The sequence below is a fragment of the Loxodonta africana genome, chromosome 7 (assembly GCF_030014295.1).
Source record: "Loxodonta africana isolate mLoxAfr1 chromosome 7, mLoxAfr1.hap2, whole genome shotgun sequence".
Lineage (NCBI taxonomy): Eukaryota > Metazoa > Chordata > Mammalia > Proboscidea > Elephantidae > Loxodonta > Loxodonta africana.
Window position 1 is genome coordinate 24,471,698 of NC_087348.1, and position 22,981 is coordinate 24,494,678.

At 36.0% G+C, this 22,981-nt stretch overlaps 2 protein-coding genes across 2 annotated transcripts; both read left to right on the forward strand.

Moving 5' to 3' along the window:
• The first annotated feature begins 2,640 nt into the window (after positions 1-2,640).
• LOC135232056 (olfactory receptor 8K3-like) lies at positions 2,641-3,594 on the forward strand. The gene has a single exon (XM_064289338.1). The coding sequence runs from the start codon at positions 2,641-2,643 to the stop codon at positions 3,592-3,594; it is 954 nt and encodes a 317-aa protein (XP_064145408.1).
• A 5,483-nt stretch (positions 3,595-9,077) lies between these two features.
• On the forward strand, positions 9,078-10,477 carry LOC111749092 (olfactory receptor 8K3-like). Its single transcript, XM_023542394.2, has one exon. The coding sequence runs from the start codon at positions 9,524-9,526 to the stop codon at positions 10,475-10,477; it is 954 nt and encodes a 317-aa protein (XP_023398162.1). The 5' UTR covers positions 9,078-9,523.
• The last annotated feature ends 12,504 nt before the right edge of the window (positions 10,478-22,981 follow it).

A 22,981-nucleotide genomic window follows, 5' to 3' on the forward strand; every position in this document is an offset into this window, starting at 1 on the left:
TTTTTACAACTTTCACTTTCCTGAGATTCAGACTCCGTATATTCCATGTTCCAATTATTAATGGATGTATGCAGCTGTTTCTTCTCATGTTGAGTCATGCCCATAAAATAGAATATGTTCATCTAATAAAATAAAATGAGAGAAGACTTAAAAAGAAAACTTGCAATAATAGGAGGTGTCGAAGTGACTAATATCTGTTCCCAAGGTAAAAAAAAAAAAAAAAATAGTGAAAATATAGGAAATTAAACACAAAGGGTGCATTATATTTATGAAATGTACTAATTTAATTCCATTTTAGAACATTAAGCAAATGGGGGAATATTGAGTATGGCCTGACCTAAAGGTAAAATATTTTACTCTAGATCCTTGGATGGGCAAATTGAAACTTAACTGAGAATAAATGAATAAATATATCTAAAAGAGTTTTACTTCCTGGTGAATACAATTTGTTTAGAAAATTAACAAATATCCTACATTTTTCATTAAGCTTTCAGGTGCTTCAGATGTAATTAACACATTGCCTGGTACCTCCCCAGGGAGATGCTCAAAGACTGAGAGAAAAGTATATATTGTTTCCTCTACGCCATGTTGCATTCTTTTTCTACGACGCTTGATGTCATTGCAACTTGGCTAATCTTCAGTCATTAGTGTTCAATGTGTCAAATCTATTCTTGAGATGACCTCTAAACTCAGGTGGAATATGCTCAAAGTGTCAAAACAGATTCATTACAGGTAAAAGGTAGAATATGTTTATAAATTAGCATGTTTTACTAGCATCTAGAATATTTTAGTCACAGTTTCACAGCCTCATTGTTATTTGATAGCAAAGCCGCAGAAAAATATTAATAATTTTATTTCAATTCAGTCTGCTTTCCACCATTATTCTTGATATGTTTTATATGAGATAAAAATGCACTTCATTTATTCACTTTTGTAATTTAATGGTATGAAATTTAATGTCTGAATTTGTTGACTAATAATTTACTCAGAGACTGCACTACTCATAGTGTTCAGGAATAGATACATGCCAGATAGAAAATAGATATGTAGACAGATACATAGATGGATAGATTGATAGATAGAGAGATAAGAGTTAGAGAGGTAGAGAGATAGATGGAGGGGTTGATACACAGATATTCATATGAAGCAGTAATGATCACAGAGTTTTGAACCTATTATTTTGGTATACTGACCTGCAGGGCTATTCTTTTATTTTTAAAACCTCTGTGGTATATTCAGATGCACTTTTTTAAAGATTATACTTAAATTTATCCATGATATATCATGCCACGTGGGAGTTCCAATGTTTAACAGAGCATGTTTCATGTTCAAAAAGTTTTTGAATAACTTCTGGTAATTCCCATAGATGTCATCATCGATAAATGTTTTTCTTCTCCTATGCTACTGTATCATATTGTGATTTTCTAAACTTTCTTTTTCATGAAAGTAGAGGATACTTTTTTTACAAGTGGGAGTTTATGGCATCAAGGTTTCACTATTCAGGTTTCCTCATATGTCTTAGGTTTCTCCATGAGAAAAAATATATACACCTGATTTCTTAAAAAAAACTTAGAACGTGTCAGTTACAATACAAATGCCCAACTAGAAATGGAAGTATTTTAATTAGACCAGAAAAGAAAGTAATCTAAAGAATGACACTTTTAGACACTTTAGTCATAGAATAGGTGTTATGGAATATAGGGCTGGGGTCACTTACAAGGATAACATTTTAATGAACCTATTCATCATGAAAATGGTGACAAAGATCTTAAGTCACAGTCCAGAACAATATACCTATAAATATCTTAAAGATCAAAACAATTAACAACAACAAAAAATAATAACTCCAAGTAACTACTGTCAACAACAAAAAACAGCAGATGATGATGATGATAGATGATAGATATACAGACAGAAAGACAAATAGGTAGACAAATAGTGTAGACACACTATTTTAGAATTATTTTCAAGTATCGTAGACACATTGAAGCCTTTAACTCTCATTTATCCTTCCTAACAACCCTGCAAAAAAGAGACAGAATCTGATTTTTCAGATGGGGATAAAAAGATTCACATAACTTATGTTATTTGTCCAAAGCACCACACAGTATGGATTACAAATGGAGGTATAGCAGAGGTTGCATCAATGTACATATATCTCTAGGCATGTTTTCTTGTATAAAGACAAATAATTTCCACTGTGATCAATTATGTATTTATTGAAAACCTGTCTAGTATGTTGATTGTTCCATTCTGGACCATCTATATATATATATGAGTTTTCCTAAGGTAGTATTTTGAAGGACAGGGTTCAAAATGTATCTTTGTATTTTTTAGGTATGTGAAAAAGATAAAAGTTTTAAGAAGAATATAATAAATATCTATGTACCTAACACCTAAAAATTTAACATATTATTCATTTTTGTTTCATCTATCTACCAATGTATCCATCAATCTATACTTATATGGGTGTGTAAAATTTGTGTCAGTTGGATATGTATTCAAATATCCTAAAATAGAATGTTTGGATTTATACTATTCCTTCTGGTTTTGTATACAAAAACCTACCAGACGATATTGCATAAAATCTATTGATGATGCTGATGTCTACATTCAGAACAAGTTACCTGATAAACCAAGATGGACAAACATAATCTAACAGCGCTGAATGAATTCATTCTGAAGGGAATCACAGACCGCTCAGAGCTGCAGGCGCCATTGTTTGGACTGCTCCTCATCATCTACATGATTTCAGTGGTGGGCAACTTGGGCATCATCATCCTTACCAAGATAGGCTCCAGGCTACAAACTCCCATGTACTTTTTTCTCAGACACCTGGCTATCACTGATCTTGGTTATTCCACAGCCGTGGGACCCAAAATGCTGGCAAATTTTGTTGTGGATGAAAATAAAATCTCGTATTATTTTTGTGCTATACAGCAAGTTTTCTTTATGGTATTCATAACTACTGAATTGTTTATTCTGTCAGCAATGTCTTACGACCGCTATGTGGCTATCTGTAACCCTTTGTGCTACACAGTCATCATGTCACGAGGGTTGTGTTCTGTGCTGGTGGCAATCCCTTATCTCTACAGCACATTTGTTTCTCTCCTGGTCACAATAAAGATTTTTAATTTATCCTTCTGTGGCCATAATGTCATCAGGCATTTCTACTGTGACATTCTCCCCTTGTTATCTTTGCTGTGCTCAGACACGCATGAGATCAAATTGGTCATTTTCATCTTATCTGTTTTTGGTTTGATTTCATCCCTTCTAATAGTTCTTGATTCTTATATACTCATAATTTTATCCATTCTCAGACTGAAGTCAGCTGAGGGCAGGCACAAGGCCTTCTCCACCTGTGGATCCCACCTGACTGTGGTTTTAGTATTCTATGGGACTTTAATCTTTATGTATCTGCAGCCCAAGTCCAGTCATTCCTTTGACACTGATAAAGTGGCTTCCATATTTTACACCCTGGTGATTCCCATGTTGAATCCCGTGATCTACAGTCTGAGAAATAGAGATGTAAAATATGCCTTACATAGGGCTTTAGGACGAATATGCAATATATTTTCTCAAAGTTCATTCTAACATATGATTCATATAATTTACATTTGGGCTTTAAACTTCTTTCTGTGTGCCTCCAGAGGGAATAGCAAGCACAAAATGCACAGAAAAGTTCAACATATATTTCTATATTGCCTTCTACCAGTCACTCTACTAAGAGCTGTAAGCAGATTAATAAATGAAACAGTACAAAGCATTGCCTTCTTTGAGCAGGAGTGATTCAATATGAGTACAATAATTAAGAAAGTTGGTAGTTTTTTAAAAAAGAAAATTGAATATCTTCAGTGGAATAGTGAAACTGTAACAGATACAGGAAGATTTCCAAGTACCCGGTGTTTTCCTCACCTACTAGAAAAAAAAAAAAGGAGAAAGTGTGTATGTGCTTGTGCCCGCGTGCGCACTTCCACAAACTTTCTGTTTTATTGCTGACACTCAGCCCTGGGTAGCTAATTCTGATTAAAAGAAGGCTCAGTGTGGTGGGTTGATTTAAAGTACTCAGTCATTTAAATTTGCTCAAATGTCCACTTTCTAAACCCTGCCTTTACTTTCATATTTGAGCCCTTAGAGTCTGTTTACTTTGTTATTATTTTTATTATTACTATATTGTAATATTAGTATAAACAGTAAAAAAAAAAAAAACTTATATTCAACGAGATCAGCTCGGTATCTGGTTTTGTCTAAGTTAGCCCATTTTATCTGTATCAGTGGGTATACCTGTTAAGGTAAATTTATGAGCTCAGCCACAGAAGTTCCCAGGTTTTTTCATTTTTCCTGTCCCAAATTAATATTGCTTCCTATTTCCATGCTTTTGTCTCAAAGATTGTTATCTTTATGTCTCCAGAAAAGAACAATTACTCTTGTTTAGAAGTCATTTTCTAATTTTTTATGTGCCCTTGCATAAGAGGTCTATTGTGTGATGAGTTAAGTCTGTTGCCTTGTTTTTGTTTGGCTAGATTTTCTTAACCTTGATGAACATGAGTGTGAACTTTAGTTCAATCAGTATCTGTTGTTTGAATTCATCATTTCGATTACTCTGCTTGGAAGAAGCATAAGGAGATAACCCATGGCTTGGGCTATGCTGTGTTTCTAGTGAGTGAGGTGTAATGTGTAGCATTTTATATATTTGCCATGATTTCTGGACATAGTTGCTCCATATTCCCTCCTAATTTTTCTGCATATTTTTTATTCTTACTCATTAATATTCAAAAAAATTTGTAATGAGAAAAAAATAAATTTTAGACATGTATTTATTTTTTTTCTGCTAAGGTTTTTTTTTTTTTTTTGGTCTTTAAAAAATAAACCAATCTGGATTTGAGGTTGGGATCCTTCGAGGTAGGTTATGATATATTTCCAAGTATGTAGAGACTATAAAACACATGGGAAAAATATCATTTGTAAAGACAGGGTATCAAAATGGAAATTTAAGACACACCCTGTTCACAACCATTCCAAGTGGCTGGATTGGGAAATTCTGATAAGCTTTTAGTGAAAAAGAATTAACCAATTGTACACAAACCCTTCTACAAAACTGAAGAGGGGTATTTTGCATTTCCTTTTTTTTTTTTATATGAGGATAGCTTTACTCTGATATTAAAGGCGGACAAAGGCATTAAAAGAAAACAACAGAGCACATTTGTGAAAAATCTAAAGTAAAAATTAAGAAATTGAGTCTGGCAATATGTAAAGACAATAGTACACCAAATAGGCATGCTTCAGAAATGCATGGATAGTTTTGCATTAAAAAATCAGTTATTGGCATTCTCCGTAATTACAAATAAAAATGCCAAGAAAGTCATACAATAGATGTAGAGAAGCATTTTAAAAGTACCAATAATTGTGATAAAACCTTAACCAATCTAGTGTTACAATGAAGCTTCCTCAACCTGATAGAGGGCACCCGTGAACAACCTACAGCTACCATCACACATGGTATGAAAGACTGAAAACATTCCCAGTAAGACCAGGATCAAAACAAGTAAATCTACTCTCACCTAATCAATTCCACATTTAGCGGCTGTTCTAGGCCACACAATAAGGCAATAAAGAATTAAATAAATAAATAGAAAGCATCCAGATTGGAAAAGAAGGAGGAAAACTTTAATTATTGATAGATGACATGTTTTTTTATGTAAAAAATCTAATAGACCCTACAATACAGTCATAGAACTAAAAAATTAACCTAGCATTTATTTGTGAATTTATTCTCAGCTTATAAGTTTATTTTAAAAAAAGAAACAGCTTTTTTGGATTTTAAGTAGGCTTTCATTGATTTTATAGATACATTTGGAGATTTCGTAGCTATAACACCAAAAACGAAATTCATAAAAAGTTTGACAACAGGAAATATTAAACTTCTGCTCTTCAAAAGACACTTGTATAAAAACAGGTCATATTCTGGGAGATAATATTTTCAAATAGTATATCTCATAAATGGTCTGTGTCCATAATATATATGTCCCTCCCCTCACCACCACCCCCCCCCCCATTGCTATCGAGTAGATTCTGACTCATAACAACCCTATAGGAAAGATTAGAACTGTCTCACACGGTTTTTAAGGATTGAGTGGTGGATTTGAACTGCCAAACTTTTGGTTAGCCATCCAGCTCTTTAACCACTGTCCCACCAGGGCTACATAATACATACAGAGAAAGGCCTCAAAACTCAATAATAATAATAATAATAAAAGAAAAAGAAAAGAAACAGTCCATAAAAAATGATCATAAAAATGAACATTCACTTATTTTTGAGACATATTCAGCTGGCAAATAAACACGTTAAAAATGTTCAGTTCATTATCCATCAGTGAATTTCAGGTTAAACCCTGGTGAGATAACTATACATCTATTGTTATCTCACCAGGGTTTAACCTGAAATTCACTGATGACTCGATGGCACTGGGGTGGGTTATTAGAATATCAGGTGTTTGGTAAGTTTGTGGGGAAAACAGAACATTCATAAACTGTTAGTGGAATATTAAATTGATAAAAATACTTAAAAAAAATAATTTGTTTTAAGTACCAGGGTCTTAAAAGGCTGAACATTGTTTTACCCTAAAATTTAACCAATTTTCTCATATCTACCCAAGTGAAATGAGAGCTTTTATCCTTATAAATACATGTATAGAAATGTCTATGACAAGTTTGTTTGTAATACTCAAAAACTAGAATCAACCCAAATGTTCTTCTAGTTGAGAATGGATGAATAAATTGTGGTATTCCCAAGCAAGTTAACACCATTCAGTAATAAAAACTACTGAATTATTGGTACATGCAAATACACGGATGAAAAGTACAAATTGATACATCAGGCTTTGTCAAAATTAAAACAACCCACATGGAGACATTTATCCCACACATGTGAAAACTTATGTTTGTACAAAAATCCTTACACAAATGTTCAAAGAAATAATTTTTATAATAGCTAAAAACTAGTAACAACCCATAATGTCCTTCTATGGGTAATGGGTAATTAAACTGTCCTAAACTGTCCTAAATCCATACCTAAAGCCATAAAAAAAAAAAAAAAGCCATACTCACCAGTAAAAAAGAACAAAGTATTGATACACATAACAGTGTGGATGGGCCTCGATAGAATCCTGTGAAGTGAAAACAGTCAATCACAAGACGTTGTTGTTGTTACCTGTCACTGAGTTACCTCAACTCAGTGTGACGTTATGTAAAAAAGAACAAAACAGAACATTGCCTGGCCCTGTCCTATCCTCGCAATCATCAGTATGTTAAAGTTCATTTTTGCAGCCACTGCGTCAATTCATCTCATGGAGAGGTTCCGTCCTTCTTATTGGCCCTCTATTTCACCAAACATGAGGTTCTTACCCAGAAACTGGTCTTTCCTGATAACATGCCTGAAGCAAGAAACTCAGACAGTGTTCTGTTGGAGGCAACAAAATATGTACCATTCAGGAATTTTTTTGTTTTCTTAGGTGTCATTCAGTCAATTGAAAATCACAGCGATGCACAGGACAGAGTAGCAATGTCCCATAGGGTTGCTTAGGCTGTAATCTTTATGGGTGCAGATGGCCAGGTCTTCTCTCCCCAAGAAGGCTAGTAGGTTCAAACAGCTAACTTTCCACTTAGCAGTGAGTTTTGTATATATATATGTATATATATATACATGTATATAACCAAAATCCAATAATGTCGAGTTGACTTTGACTCATGATGATCCTATACGACAAAGTAGAACTGCCCACAGGGTTTCCAAGGAACACCTGGTGGGCTTGAACCACTGATCTTTTGGTTAACAGCTGGACTCTTAACCACTACGCCACATACATACCATTATATAGGAGAAATAAGAAGAAAAAAAAAAGGGTCACAAAGGGATACATTAGAAATATTGACAATGACAAATGCAGCAAAAATATTCATAGCACGGTAAATATATATTCATAATGAAACATTCCACACAAATATCACACTTTATGAGGGTGCGTTGATATGGCAGAACATTATATCAAGCATAAAAGAACATTTATTAAGGTGAGAAATAAGTTCTGGAAAGAAGATTGGACAAAATGAAAAAACATAAAATACTGAAATATAGTGATGGAAAATAAAACAAACAAGCAAAAAACATAAACACATGATGGCAATTGACTATGAAATGAGAAACAAGGGTAACATTTCTGTTCCTGAGGTCAAAAAGGAAAACAACAAAAAAAAAGAAACCTTGAAAATAGCAATAACAGCAACAAAAACAAAAATAACAGTGAACTAGGAAGTGCTATCTCACATATGCACAATGCATTACTTTTATTCCGTTTAAGTCTTTGAAATAATGCAGTAGGAAGGTGTTTAAGCACAGCTTCATTTTGTCATCCCTTAGTAGAGGCCCCTGTAGAAATGGGAATATTGACAGTTCTGTTTTACAGATACAGTCTTTTAATCCAGATCCCCGTGTGGTAAAAATGGAATGCTAACAAAGTAAAATGCAAGACTATATGAAATAGATAAACAGAGACATGCATACATACTATATCAATAAAATTTTGGTCACTGGTGAATACAAAATGTCCTGGACGATTAAGAAACAACCCCCAGGTATTTTGTTAAGCTTTCAAATGCTTCAGGAACAATCAACAAATTGCTTGGCATGTCCTCAGGGAGAATCTCCAAGGTTGGAAAAAAAATCCATAAATTCTTCTCATTCTGCCATGTTAAGAAACACTTGGGGAGTCAAGCCAGATGATTCATTACAGGTAAAAAGATTGTTTCCATATTTTACCAAGAAGTGAAATGTTTCAGTGACACTTGCAAGGTCCCACCTGTATTCAATGGCAAAGTCATTGCAAAATATTAAGATTTCTGAGTCAGTTTTGTGTGCATTCCACTTTTCAGTAGTGCCTGAGACTAGGATCTCTGTGTATTTTTTTTCGCATTATTATTTTTTTTTCAAATATTATATTCACACTTTGTTTCAGAGGCTAAATGCTCATAAGTACCTTTGAAACATTATGATTAAATAATATTTTTCCTTTAAATAAGTAATTATGTGAATATGTGTCTATATCTCTATGTTTATATCAGGGTTTCTCAACTTCTGCCACAGTGACAGTTTGGATCAGAAATTTTCTTATTATGTGTAGTTACCCGGCATATAGCAGAATGTTAATAACATCCCAGGTTTCCATTAGGTACGAGTAGTACCCTTCTCCTAGTTGTGACATCCAAAATGTCCCAGTCATTGTAAATGTTCTTTGGGGAGCAAATTTTACCCACTCGATAACAAGTTAGATTTCTCTTTCTTTCCCTCTTTCCTCCTCTCTCTATATTCATGGAGGAGGGATTTCAAATAACTGTATTGGAGGGTTCAGATTTATGTTTTCATTTAGCATATTGCCTTTGTATACTAAAGATCTATCAGATGATGCTACATAAACCCTATTGACTATGCTGATGTCTCTATCCACAATAGGTTTCCTGATAGACCACGATGGACAAACACAATCTAACAGTGCTGAATGAATTCTTTCTGACGGGAATCACAGACAGCCCAGAGCTGCAGGCACCATTGTTCGGGCTGTTCCTCATTATCTACATGATCTCAGTGGTGGGCAACTTGGGCATCATCATCCTCACGAAGATGGACTCCAGGCTAGAAACTCCCATGTATTTTTTTCTAAGACACCTGGCTATCACTGATCTTGGTTATTCAACTGCCGTGGGACCAAAAATGTTGGCAAATTTTGTTGTGGATGAAAATACCATCTCCTGTTATTTTTGTGCTACACAGCTAGTTTTCGTTATCATGTTCATAATTAGTGAATTTTTTATTCTGTCAGCAATGTCCTACGACCGCTATGTGGCCATCTGTAACCCTTTGTGCTACACAGTCATCATGTCACAAAGGACGTGTTTGGTGCTTGTTGCAATCCCCTATCTCTACAGCACATTTGTTTCTCTCCTGGTCACCATAAAGATTTTTAATTTATCCTTCTGTGGCCACAATGTCATCAGGCATTTCTACTGTGACGTTCTCCCCTTGTTATCTTTGCTCTGCTCAGACACAGAGGAAATCAAATTGGTCATTCTCATCTTATCTGTTTTTGATCTGATTTCATCCCTCCTAATAGTTCTTGTTTCTTACCTATTCATAATTGTATCCATTATCAAACTGAGCTCAGCTGAGGGCAGGCACAAGGCCTTCTCCACCTGTGGATCCCACCTGACTGTGGTGGTAGTGTTCTATGGGACTTTAATCTTTATGTATCTGCAGCCCAAGTCCAGTCAGTCCTTTGACACTGATAAAGTGGCTTCCATATTTTACACCCTGGTAATCCCCATGTTGAATCCCTTGATCTACAGTTTGAGGAATAAAAATGTAAAATATGCCTTATGTAGGACTTTAGAACAATTATGCAATATATTTTCTCGACATTCACTATAACTTATGATTTATATAAATTACATTTTGTGCTTTAAACTTTTTTCTGTGTGCCTCCAGAGGGGCTAGGAAGCACAAAATCACAGAAAACATATATTTCTGTATTGCCTTCTGCCAGTCATTCTACTAAGGCTGTAAGTAGATTAATAAATGAAACAGTACAAAGCTTTCCCTTCCTTGAGCAGGAGCGATGCATTATAAGCATAATAATTAAGAAATTTTATAGGATACTAGAACGTCTGGAGGGTGTTACTTCTTTTTTTAATAAGAACATCAAATATGTTGAGTGGGACAGTGAAACTAATAGATACAGGAAGATTTCCAAATACCTGGTGTTTTCCTTATCTAGTAGAAAAAATATATATAGAAAGTGTGTGTGTGTGTGTGTGTGTATGCAAGCTCACACACACCTCCTATTTTATTTCTTACACTCTGCCCTGTGTAGCTAATTCTGATTAAAAAAAGGCTCACTGGGGTGGGTTGGTTCGAGTACTCAGTTACGTGAATTTGCCCAAATGACCACTTTCTAAACCTTAAAATCCCCTTCTTTCATCATCAGTGCCTTTACTTTCATATTTGAGCCCTTAGAGTCCATATACTTTATTATTTTTATTATTACTATATTGTAATATTGGTATAAACAAAATAAAACTGTATTCGACAGGATCAGCTGAGTATCTGGTTTTGTCTAAATTAGCCAATTTTGCCTGTATATGTGGGTATATAAGTTAAGACAGATTTATTGAGGTCAGTCACAGAAGTTTCCAGGTTTTTTCATTTTGTCTCTCCCAGACAGATATTGCTTCCTAAATCCATGCTTTTGTCTCATAGATTGTTATCCTTATCTCTCTAGAAAACAATAATTACTCTTGTTTAGAAGTCATTTTCTAATTGTTTCTGTAGCCTTGCATAAGAAGTCTATTGTATGATGAGTTATGTTTGTTGCCTTGGTTTTGTTTGGCTAGATTTTCTTCAATTTGAATAATATGAGCATGTGTTTTGATCAGAGTCTATTGTTTGAACTCATCATTTTGATTATCCTGCTTGGAAGAAGCATAAGGAGATAACCCATGGTTCGGACTATGCTGTGTTTCTAGTGGGTGAGTTGTGATATGTAGCATTTTCTATATTTGCCATGATTTCTAGACATAGTTGCTCCATATTCCCTCCTAATTTTCCATTTCTATTTCCTTATTCTTTTAATATTCAAAACATTTTAATGAGAAAAAAATTAAATTTCAGGTGTGCTAAGCTTGTCTTTAAAAAAGTTTTCAACCTGGGTTTTAGGATAAGACCCTGCAAGGTGGGTTATGATATTTTTTCCATATATGTAGAGACTAGAAAACATGTGAGAAAAATATAATTTATAAAGAGAATATCAAAATGGAAATTTAAAACCTACCGCATCTCATCATTTCAAGTGGCTTGATTTGGAAACTTTTTAAGTATTTAGGGAAAAAAGAATTAGCCAATTCTGCACAAACTCTTTTACAGAACTGACGAGAAGTGTATATTTACATTTCCTCTATGAGGACAGGTTAAACCGATATCAAAGGCAGACAGAGACATTAAAAGAAAAGAAAACAACAGAGCACATATGTGAAAAATATAAAAAAATTGAGTCTGGCAATACGTGAAGACAATAGTACACTTAATTTGGTGTGCCCTAGGAATGCATGGATAGTTTCGCATTAAAAAAATCAATTAACGACATTCATCATAATAACAAATAAAATGGCAAACAATGCCATATAAATAGATGTAGAGAAATGTTTTAAAAGTCTCAATAAATGTGATAAAACTTTGACCAAATTAGTATTAAAATAGAGCTTTCTCAACCTGAAAGCGGACATCCATGAACAGCCCGCAGTTACCACACACATGGTGTGAAAGATTAAATACATTCAGTAAGACCAGGAAAAAAAAAAACAAGTAAATCCACTCTTACCAAATCTATTCCACATTTCAGAGGATGTTCGAGCCACCCCGATCTTTAATAACTTTTCCACCATATCCCCATAATATATACAGACATAGGGCTCAAAACTCAAAAATAATAATATCAATAATAAAGTAAAAAAGAAAAACAGCCCAGAAAAATGATCATAAAAACGAACATTCGTTTATTCACAGGACATATTCTGGTGGCAAATAAGCACATTAAAAATGTTCAGTTCATCACTCATCAATGAACTTCAAGTTAAAACATTGATGACATAATTTTACATCTGTTAGAATATCAGGTGTTTAGTAGTTATGGGAGGGAAATGGAACGTTCATAAACTGCTAGTGGAAAATTAAAATCGTGAAAATACTTACAAAAAGAATTTATTTTAAGCATCAAGGTCTTATAAAGCTGAACATAGTTTTACCCTAAAATTTAACCAATTTACTCATAAGTGAAATGACAGCATTTAGCCCCATAAATACGTGTGTACAAATGTCCATAACAAGGTTATCTGTAATACTCAAAAACTAGAATCAACCCAAATGTTCATCTACTTGAGAATGGACGAATAAATTGTGGTATTTCCAACAAGTTAATACCACTCTGTCATAAAAAACTACTAAATTATTGGTACTTGCAAATACATGGATGAAAAATACAAATGGATGCATGGGACTTGGTCAGAATGAAAACAACCCACACTTACACATTTACCCCACAGAAATGAAAACTTATGTTCATACAAAAATCCTTACACAAATGTTAAAAGAAACATTACTTATAATAGGTAAAGCCAGTAACAACCCAAAATATCCTTCTATGGGTGAATGGGTAATTAAACTGTACTAAATCCATATATGAAGTAATACTCAGCAGTAAAAAAAGAACAAATTATTGATGCACTCAACAACGTGAATGGACCTCATTAGAACTGAGTGAAGTGAAAAGTCAATCACCAAAGGTGGTGGTTGTTGTTACCTGCCATTGAGTGATTCCAACTCATGGCCACGTTCTGTAAAACAGAAGAAAACATTGCCTGGCCCTGTCCTAGCCTCACAGTCATCAGTATGTCTGAGTACCTTGGTGTAGCCACTGTGTCAATCCAGCTTATCGAGGGCTTCCCCCATTCTCGTTGGCCCTCTCGTTCCCCAAATATCATGTCCTCCTCCAGAAACTTGTTTACCTGAAGCAGTAAAGTCAGACAATGTTCTGTTGGAGGCAACAAAATATGTACCATTCAAGAATTCTTGTTTTGTTAGATGTCATCTGGTTGGTTGAAAATCATAGCAATGTATAGGACAGAGTAGAAATGTCCCATAGAGTTGCTTAGGCTGTAATCTTCATGGGTGCAGATGGCCAGGTCTTTTCTCCCTGGAGAGGCTAGTGGGTTCAAACAGCCAACATTTCAGATAGCAATGAGTTTTATAAATAAATATATATATATAAGTGGGTTGTTTTTTGGGTACGTAAAACCAAATAAAATCCAAAGCTGTCCAGTTGAATCTGACTCATAATGACCCTATAGGACAAAGTAGAACTGCCCCACAGGGTTTCCAAGAAGCACCTGGTGGATTTGAACTGCTGATCTTTTGGCTAAAAGCCAGACTCTTAACCACTAAACCACATACATATCATAATATAGGAGAAATTAGCAAAAAAAAAAAGTCACAAATGGATACATTATAAATATTTACAATGACAAAATGCACCAAAAATATTTATTGCACAGTAAGTATATATTCATAATGAAACATTATGCAGACTATCACCCTTTACGATCGTATATTGATATGGTAGAACTTTATATCAATCACAGCAGAACATGCATTAAGGTGAGAAAAAAGTTTTCGAATGAGGATTGGATAGAATGAAAAAACATAAAATATAGAAATGTAATGATGGAAAATAAAACAAAGAAGAAAAACATAAACACGTGTTGGCAATTGACTAGGAAATGAGAAGCAAGTGTAACGTTTCTGTTTATGAGGTCAAAAAGGAAAAAAAAACCTTGAAAATAGCAGTAACAGCAACAATAACAAAAATAACAGGAAATGAGGAAGTGATACCTCCCACATGCACATTGCATTACTTTTATTTCATTTAAATCTTTTAAATAATGCAGTAAGAAAGTGCTTAAGCACAACTTCATTTTGTCAGCCATTTGAAGAGACCACTGTAGAAATGGGGAATATTGACAGTTCTGTTTTACAGATAGAGAATATTAATGCAGATCCCCATGTGGTAAAAATAAACGTTAACAAAGAGTAAAATGCCAGACCATATGAAATAGATAAACATAGACACACGTACACACTATATGAATAAAAATGTGGTCACTGATGAATGCACAATATCCTGGACAGTTAACCAATCACCTAGAAGTATTTTGTTAAGCTTTCATGTGCTTCAGGAACAGTCCCTAAATTGCCTATCATCTCCTCAGGGAGAAGCTCCAAGGGTAAAAAAAAATCCATAAATTCTTCTTACTCTGCCATGTTTGGAAACACTTGGGGGGAGTCAAGACAGAGGCTTCATTACAGGTAAAAATACAGACTTTTTCCATTTTTTCCAATACCTGAAATGTTTCAGTGACACTTGCAGGGTTCCACCTTTATTCAACGGCAAAATTACTGCAAAATATTAGGATTTCTGAGTCAGTTCTGTGTGTATTCTATTTTTCAATAGTGCCTGAGAGTAGGATCTCTCTCCCCTTTTTTTTTTATATCATTATTATTTTTTTCAAACAGTCACTGTCTGTTTCAGTGCCTAAATGCTCATAAGCATATTTGAAGCCTCATCATTATGTATAAATGGTATTTTTACTTTATATAAGTAACTATATGAATAAAAAAGTAACAGAAAAAAAAAAAAAGTCCTGGAGCCAATTTGACCTCAAAGCTACCCCATGTGCATCAGAGAACTGTGGTCCATAGTTTTTCAACGGCTGTGAACTTTCAGAAGTAGATCTTTCTTTTTTCCAAGGCGCCTCTGACTGGATTCGATCTCCCAACCTTTCACTTTGTAGCTGAGTGTATAACTGTTTGTGCCACCCAGGTGGCCTAATTATGTGAATAATAGAGCTCATATATGAAAGTAAAGGAAGCATATGCAGTATTAAAAATACTGTAGCAGTATTATGAAGCTACAGTATTCAGTCTCCAATGTTGATGTCCTTTCAAATCCTTAATTATAAGCTGGCTCTAGTCTCTTCGTATATCCCTCTTAAGTGTAATTTAATATACAATTCATATTTTAATAACTGTATAAATGTATATTTTTGCTAACCCCTTAATGAGAAAATAAATTTCCATCTCACAACTCATGCTGAGATGTGAAAAGCAATTTTTAAGAGTTTGCAAAACTTGTAAGTACCCAGTTTTATGATGACTGAATTATATATACCATATTCTTCAATTCCCAGTAGAATCTGGCAGAAATAATATATAATTTTCTCAAGGAACATAGCTTTATAAAAGGAGAATGAGATACTCAACAAAGATAGTAAACTATGGAAAATAACTTGGTGCTCTCCGTGGAACTCCAAAGCTATTGAAAAGAAGTCCTCTTCTCTTCCCTTACCGCACATGAAAAGCAGTACTTAGAAATACAAATTCAGCCTTTCATCATTGCAACTAAACAAGATTTACTTTGCTTTTATTGCATTCATTGATGATACTTGATCTCCTAATTGTAATATCTACTGATACCCAATTCTGAACTTCTTTAAAAAAAAAAAGGGGGGGGTGGAGCCAAGATGGTGGACTAGGCAGACGCTACCTCGAATCCCTCTTACAAAAAGACACGGAAAAACAAGTGAATCGATCACATACATAACAATCTACGAACCCTGAACAACAAACACAGATTTAGAGACAGAGAACGAAATAATACAGGGAAGCAGCGATTGTTTCCAGAGCCTGGAGCCAGCGTACCAGTCAGGTACGGCACAAGCACAGAGAGCTACTCCACCCCCCTGAACTAACCCCAGGAGGAGGACCAGCCGGTTCGCAGGCGGCGTGGGACGTAGCCGGTAGAAGAAGTCCCCGGGAGGCAGTGACAGGTCTTGGAACGGGAAGAGCTGCGTCCCAGCCAGGGAACCATCCCGCCAGGATTTGGACTGGACGCAGGTACGGCATAAACAAGGAGAGCTGCTCCACCCCCTGAACTAACCCCGGGAGGGGGCCCACAAGGGTCGCGCGGGTGGCGTGGGATGCAGCCGGTAGGAGAAGTCCCCGGGAGGCAGCGACTGGTACTGGAGCGGGGAGAACAGCGTCCCAGCCGGGACTCTCGGTCATGGCAGAAGCACGGGGAGCTGCTCCACCCACCTGAACTAACCCCTGGAGGCGGCCCAACTGGTTTTCAGAGGCGACACGGCCACGCGGCTGGAGGGACAAGAAGTCCCCGGGAGGCAGCGACTGATTTTGGAGTCGAGAGTGCACCGTCCCAGTGGGGGAGCCTTGACGCTGGGCGTGGGGCTGGAAGCAGAGGATCTGACCATGACTCCAGCGGGCCAGACCCCCCGGGGGCAATCTCCACACAGCCAGCACACATAGGCGATGTACCCCGTGGGAATCTCAGATATAACAGTCATTCGAAGCAAGACAAGCAACTCTGGCTATATTCTGAGGTGCTACCTTCCTATCTCTCTGTTCCCTCCCCCACCCTCCCCAGGCGGCTTCATTAACATCTGAATAGCCTGAGCCAGAGGGAGAACTCTGATAGGGATCTGACTGCATTTTTATTTTAGCGGATTTTCTGGAAAAACTAGTTTCCCAGAGATGGCTCGGAGACAACAATCCATATCAAACCACTTAAAGAAGCAGACCATGACTGCTTCTACAACCCCCCAAACAAAAGAATCAAAATCTTTCCCAAATGAAGATACAATCCTGGAATTATCAGATACAGAATATAAAAAACTAATTTACAGAATGCTTAAAGATATCACAAATGAAATTAGGATAACTGCAGAAAAAGCCAAGGAACACACCGATAAAACTGTTGAAGAACTCAAAAAGATTATTCAAGAACATAGTGGAAAAATTAATAAGTTGCAAGAATCCATAGAGAGACAACATGTAGAAATCCAAAAGATGAACAATAGAATTACAGAATTAGACAACGCAATAGGAAGTCAGAGGAGCAGACTCGAGCAATTAGAATGCAGACTGGGACATCTGGAGGACCAGGGAATCAACACCAAGATAGCTGAAAAAAAATCAGATAAAAGAATTAAAAAAAATGAAGAAACCCTAAGAATCATGTGGGACTCAATCAAGAAGGATAACTTGCGAGTGATTGGAGTCCCAGAACAGGGAGGGAGGACAGAAAACACAGAGAAAATAGTTGAAGATCTCCTGACAGAAAACTTCCCTGACATCATGAAAGACGAAAGGATATCTATCCAAGATGCTCATCAAACCCCATTTAAGATTGATCCAAAAAGAAAAACACCAAGACATATTGTCATCAAACTTGCCAAAACCAAAGATAAACAGAAAATTTTAAAAGCAGCCAGGGAGAAAAGAAAAGTTTCCTTCAAGGGAGAATCAATAAGTTCAGACTACTCAGCAGAAACCATGCAGGCAAGAAGGGAATGGGACGACATATAGAGAACAGTGAAGGAGAAAAACTGCCAGCCAAGGATCATATATCCAGCAAAACTCTCTCTGAAATATGAAGGCGAAATTAAGATATTTACAGACAAACACAAGTTTAGAGAATATGCAAAAACCAAACCAAAGCTACAAGAAATACTAAAGGATATTGTTTGGTCAGAGAACCAATAATATCAGATATCAGCACAACACAAGATCACAAAACAGAACGTCCTGATATCAACTCAAATATGGAAATCACAAAAACAAACAAATTAAGATTAATTAAAAAAAAACTACACATAACAGGGAATCATGGAAGTTAATAGGTAAAAGATCACAATAATCGAAAAGAGGGACTAAATACAGGAGGCATTGAACTGCCATATGGAGAGTGATACAAGGCGATATAGAACAATACAAGTTAGGTTTTTACTTAGAAAAATAGGGGTAAATAATAAGGTAACCACAAAAAGATATAACAACTCTATAACTCAAGATAAAAGCCAAGAAAAACGTAACGACTCAACTAACATAAAGTCAAACACTATGAAAATGAGGATCTCACAATTTACTAAGAAAAACGTCTCAGCACAAAAAAGTATGTGGAAAAAAGAAATTGTCAACAACACACATAAAAAGGCATCAAAATGACAGCACTAAAAACTTATTTATCTATAATTACCCTGAATGTAAATGGACTAAATGCACCAATGAAGAGACAGAGAGTCACAGACTGGATAAAGAAACACGATCCATCTATATGCTGCCTGCAAGAGACACACCTTAGACTGAGAGACACAAACAAACTAAAACTCAAAGGATGGAAAAAAGTATATCAAGCAAACAATAAGCAAAAAAGAAGAGCAGTAGCAATATTAATTTCTGACAAAATACACTTTAGACTTAAATCCACCACAAAGGATAAAGAAGGACACTATATGATGATAAAAGGGACAATTAATCAGGAAGACATAACCATATTAAATATTTATGCACCCAATGACAGGGCTGCAAGATACATAAATCAAATTTTAACAGAATTGAAAAGTGAGATAGATACCTCCACAATTATAGTAGGAGACTTCAACACACCACTTTCGGAGAAGGACAGGACATCCAGTAAGAAGCTCAACAGAGACACGGAAGATCGAATTACAACAATCAACCAACTTGACCTCATTGACTTATACAGAACTCTCCACCCAACGGCTGCAAAGTATACTTTTTTTTCTAGCGCACATGGAACATTCTCTAGAATAGACCACATATTAGGTCATAAAACAAACCTTTGCAGAGTCCAACACATCGAAATATTACAAAGCATCTTCTCAGACCACAAGGCAATAAAAATAGAGATCAATAACAGAAAAACTAGGGAAAAGAAATCAAATACTTGGAAACTGAACAATACCGTCCTGAAAAAAGACTGGGTTATAGAAGACATCAAGGAGGGAATAAGGAAATTCTTAGAAAGCAACGAGAATGAAAATACTTCCTATCAAAACCTCTGGGACACAGCAAAAGCAGTGCTCAGAGGCCAATTTATATCGATAAATGCACACATACAAAAGGAAGAAAGAGCCAAAATCAGAGAACTGTCCCTACAACTTGAACAAATAGAAACTGAGCAACAAAACCATCCATCAGGCTCCAGAAGAAAACAAATAATACAAATTAGAGCTGAACTAAATGAATTAGAGAACAGAAAAACAATTGAAAGAATTAACAAAGTCAAAAGCTGGTTTTTTGAAAAAATTAACAAAATTGATAAACCATTGGCTAGACTGACTAAAGAAATACAGGAAAGGAAACAAATAACCCAAATAAGAAACGAGAAGGACCACATCACAACAGAACCAAATGAAATTAAAAGAATCATTTCAGATTATTATGAAAAATTGTACTCTAACAAATTTGAAAACCTAGAAGAAATGGATGAATTCCTGGAAAAACACTACCTACCTAAACTAACACATTCAGAAGTAGAACAACTAAATAGACCCATAACAAAAAAGAGATTGAAACGGTAATCAAAAAACTCCCAACAAAAAAAAGCCCTGGCCCAGACGGCTTCACTGCAGAGTTCTACCAAACTTTCAGAGAAGACTTAACACCAATACTTCTGAAGGTATTCCAAAGCATAGAAAATGACGGAATACTAACCAACTCATTCTATGAAGCCACCATCTCCCTGATACCAAAACCAGGTAAAGACATTACAAAAGAAGAAAATTATAGACCTATATCCCTCATGAACATTGATGCAAAAATCCTCAACAAAATTCTAGCCAATAGAATCCAACAACACATCAAAAAAATAATTCACCATGATCAAGTGGGATTTATACCAGGTATGCAAGGCTGGTTTAATATCAGAAAAACCATTAATGTAATCCACCACATAAATAAAACAAAAGATAAAAACCACATGATCTTATCAATTGATGCAGAAAAGGCATTTGACAAAGTACAACACCCATTTATGATAAAAACTCTTACCAAAATAGGAATTGAAGGAAAATTCCTCAACATAATAAAGGGCATCTACGCAAAGCCAACAGCCAATATCACTCTAAATGGAGAGAACCTGAAAGCATTTCCCTTGAGAACGGGAACCAGACAAGGATGCCCTTTATCACCGCTCTTATTCAACAACGTGCTGGAAGTCCTAGCCAGGGCAATTAGGCTAGACAAAGAAATAAAAGGTATCCGAGTTGGCAAGGAAGAAGTAAAGTTATCACTATTTGCAGATGACATGATTATATACACAGATAACCCTAAGGAATCCTGCAGAAAACTACTGAAACTAATAGAAGAGTTTTGCAGAGTCTCAGGTTATAAAATAAAGACACAAAAATCACTTGGATTCCTCTACATCAACAAAAAGAACACCGAAGAGGAAATAACCAAATCAATACCATTCACAGTAGCCCCCAAGAAGATAAGATACTTAGGAATAAATCTTACCAAGGATGTAAAAGACCTATACAAAGAAAACTACAAAGCTCTACTACAAGAAATTCAAAAGGACATACTTAAGTGGAAAAACATACCCTGCTCATGGATAGGAAGACTTAACATAGTAAAAATGTCTATTCTACCAAAAGCTATCTATACATTTAACGCACTTCCGATCCAAATTCCAATGTCATATTTTAAGGGGATAGAGAAACAAATCACCAGTTTCATATGGAAGGGAAAGAAGCCCCGGATAAGCAAAGCATTACTGAAAAAGAAGAAGTGGGAAGACTCACTTTACCTGACTTCAGAACCTATTATACAGCCACAGTAGTCAAAACAGCCTGGTACTGGTACAACAACAGGCACATAGACCAATGGAACAGAATTGAGAACCCAGACATAGATCCATCCACGTATGAGCAGCTGATATTTGACAAAGGACCAGTGTCAATTAATTGGGGAAAAGATAGCCTTTTTAACAAATGGTGCTGGCATAACTGGATATCCATTTGCAAAAAAATGAAACAGGACCCATACCTCACACCATGCACAAAAACTAACTCCAAGTGGATCAAAGACCTAAACATAAAGACTAAAACAATAAAGATCATGGAAGAAAAAATTGGGACAACACTAGGAGCCCTAATACAAGGTGTAAACAGAATACAAAACATTACCAAAAATGATGAAGAGAAACCCGATAACTGGGAGCTCCTAAAAATCAAACACCTATGCTCATCTAAAGACTTCTCCAAAAGAGTAAAAAGACCACCTACAGATTGGGAAAGAATTTTCAGCTATGACATCTCCGACCAGCGCCTGATCTCTAAAATCTACATGATTCTGTCAAAACTCAACCACAAAAAGACAAACAACCCAGTCAAGAAGTGGGCAAAGCATATGAACACACATTTCACTAAAGAAGATATTCAGGCAGCCGACAGATACATGAGAAAATGCTCTCGATCATTAGCCATTAGAGAAATGCAAATTAAAACTACGATGAGATTTCATCTCACACCAGCAAGGCTGGCATTAATCCAAAAAACACAAAATAATAAATGTTGGAGAGGCTGCGGAGAGATTGGAACTCTTATATACTGCTGGTGGGAATGTAGAATGATACAACCACTTTGGAAATCTATCTGGCGTTATCTTAAACAGTTAGAAATAGAACTACCATACAACTCAGAAATCCCACACCTCGGAATATACCCTAGAGAATACAATAACAAAAAGTTGGAAGCAACCAAGGTGTCCATCAATGGATGAATGGGTAAATAAATTGTGGTATATTCACACAATGGAATACTACACATCGATAAAGAACAGTGACGAATCTCTGAAACATTTCATAACATGGAGGAACCTGGAAGGCATTATGCTGAGCGAAATTAGTCAGAGGCAAAAGGACAAATATTGTATAAGACCACTATTATAAGATCTTGAGAAATAGTAAACCTGAGAAGAACACATACTTTTGTGCTTACGGGGGGGGGGGAGGGTGGGAGAGGGTTTTTTTATTGATTAATCAGTAGATAAGAACTGCTTTAGGTGAAGGGAAAGACAACACTCAATACATGGAAGGTCAGCTCAATTGGACTGGACCAAAAGCAGTTTCCGGGATAAAATGAATGCTTCAAAGGTCAGCGGAGCCAGCGCAGGGGTCTGGGGAACATGGTTTGAGGGGACTTCTAAGTCAATTGGCAAAATAATTCTATTATGAAATCATTCTGCATCCCACTTTGAAATGTGGCGTCTGGGGTTTTAAATGTTAACAAGCGGCCATCTAAGATGCATCAATTGGTCTCAACCCACCTGGAGCAAAGGAAAATGAAGAACACCAAGGCCACACGACAACTAAGAGCCCAAGAGACAGAAAGGGCCACATGAACCAGAGACCTACATCATCCTGAGAGCAGAAGAACTAGTTGGTGCCCGGCCACAATCGATGACTGCCCTGACAGGGAGCACAGCAGAGGACCCCTGAGGGAGCAG

Excerpts from the sequence above, each read along its gene's own strand:
- LOC111749092 (XM_023542394.2), top strand. The coding sequence starts at position 9,524 with ATGGACAAACACAATCTAACAGTGCTGAATGAATTCTTTCTGACGGGA.
- LOC135232056 (XM_064289338.1), top strand. The coding sequence starts at position 2,641 with ATGGACAAACATAATCTAACAGCGCTGAATGAATTCATTCTGAAGGGA.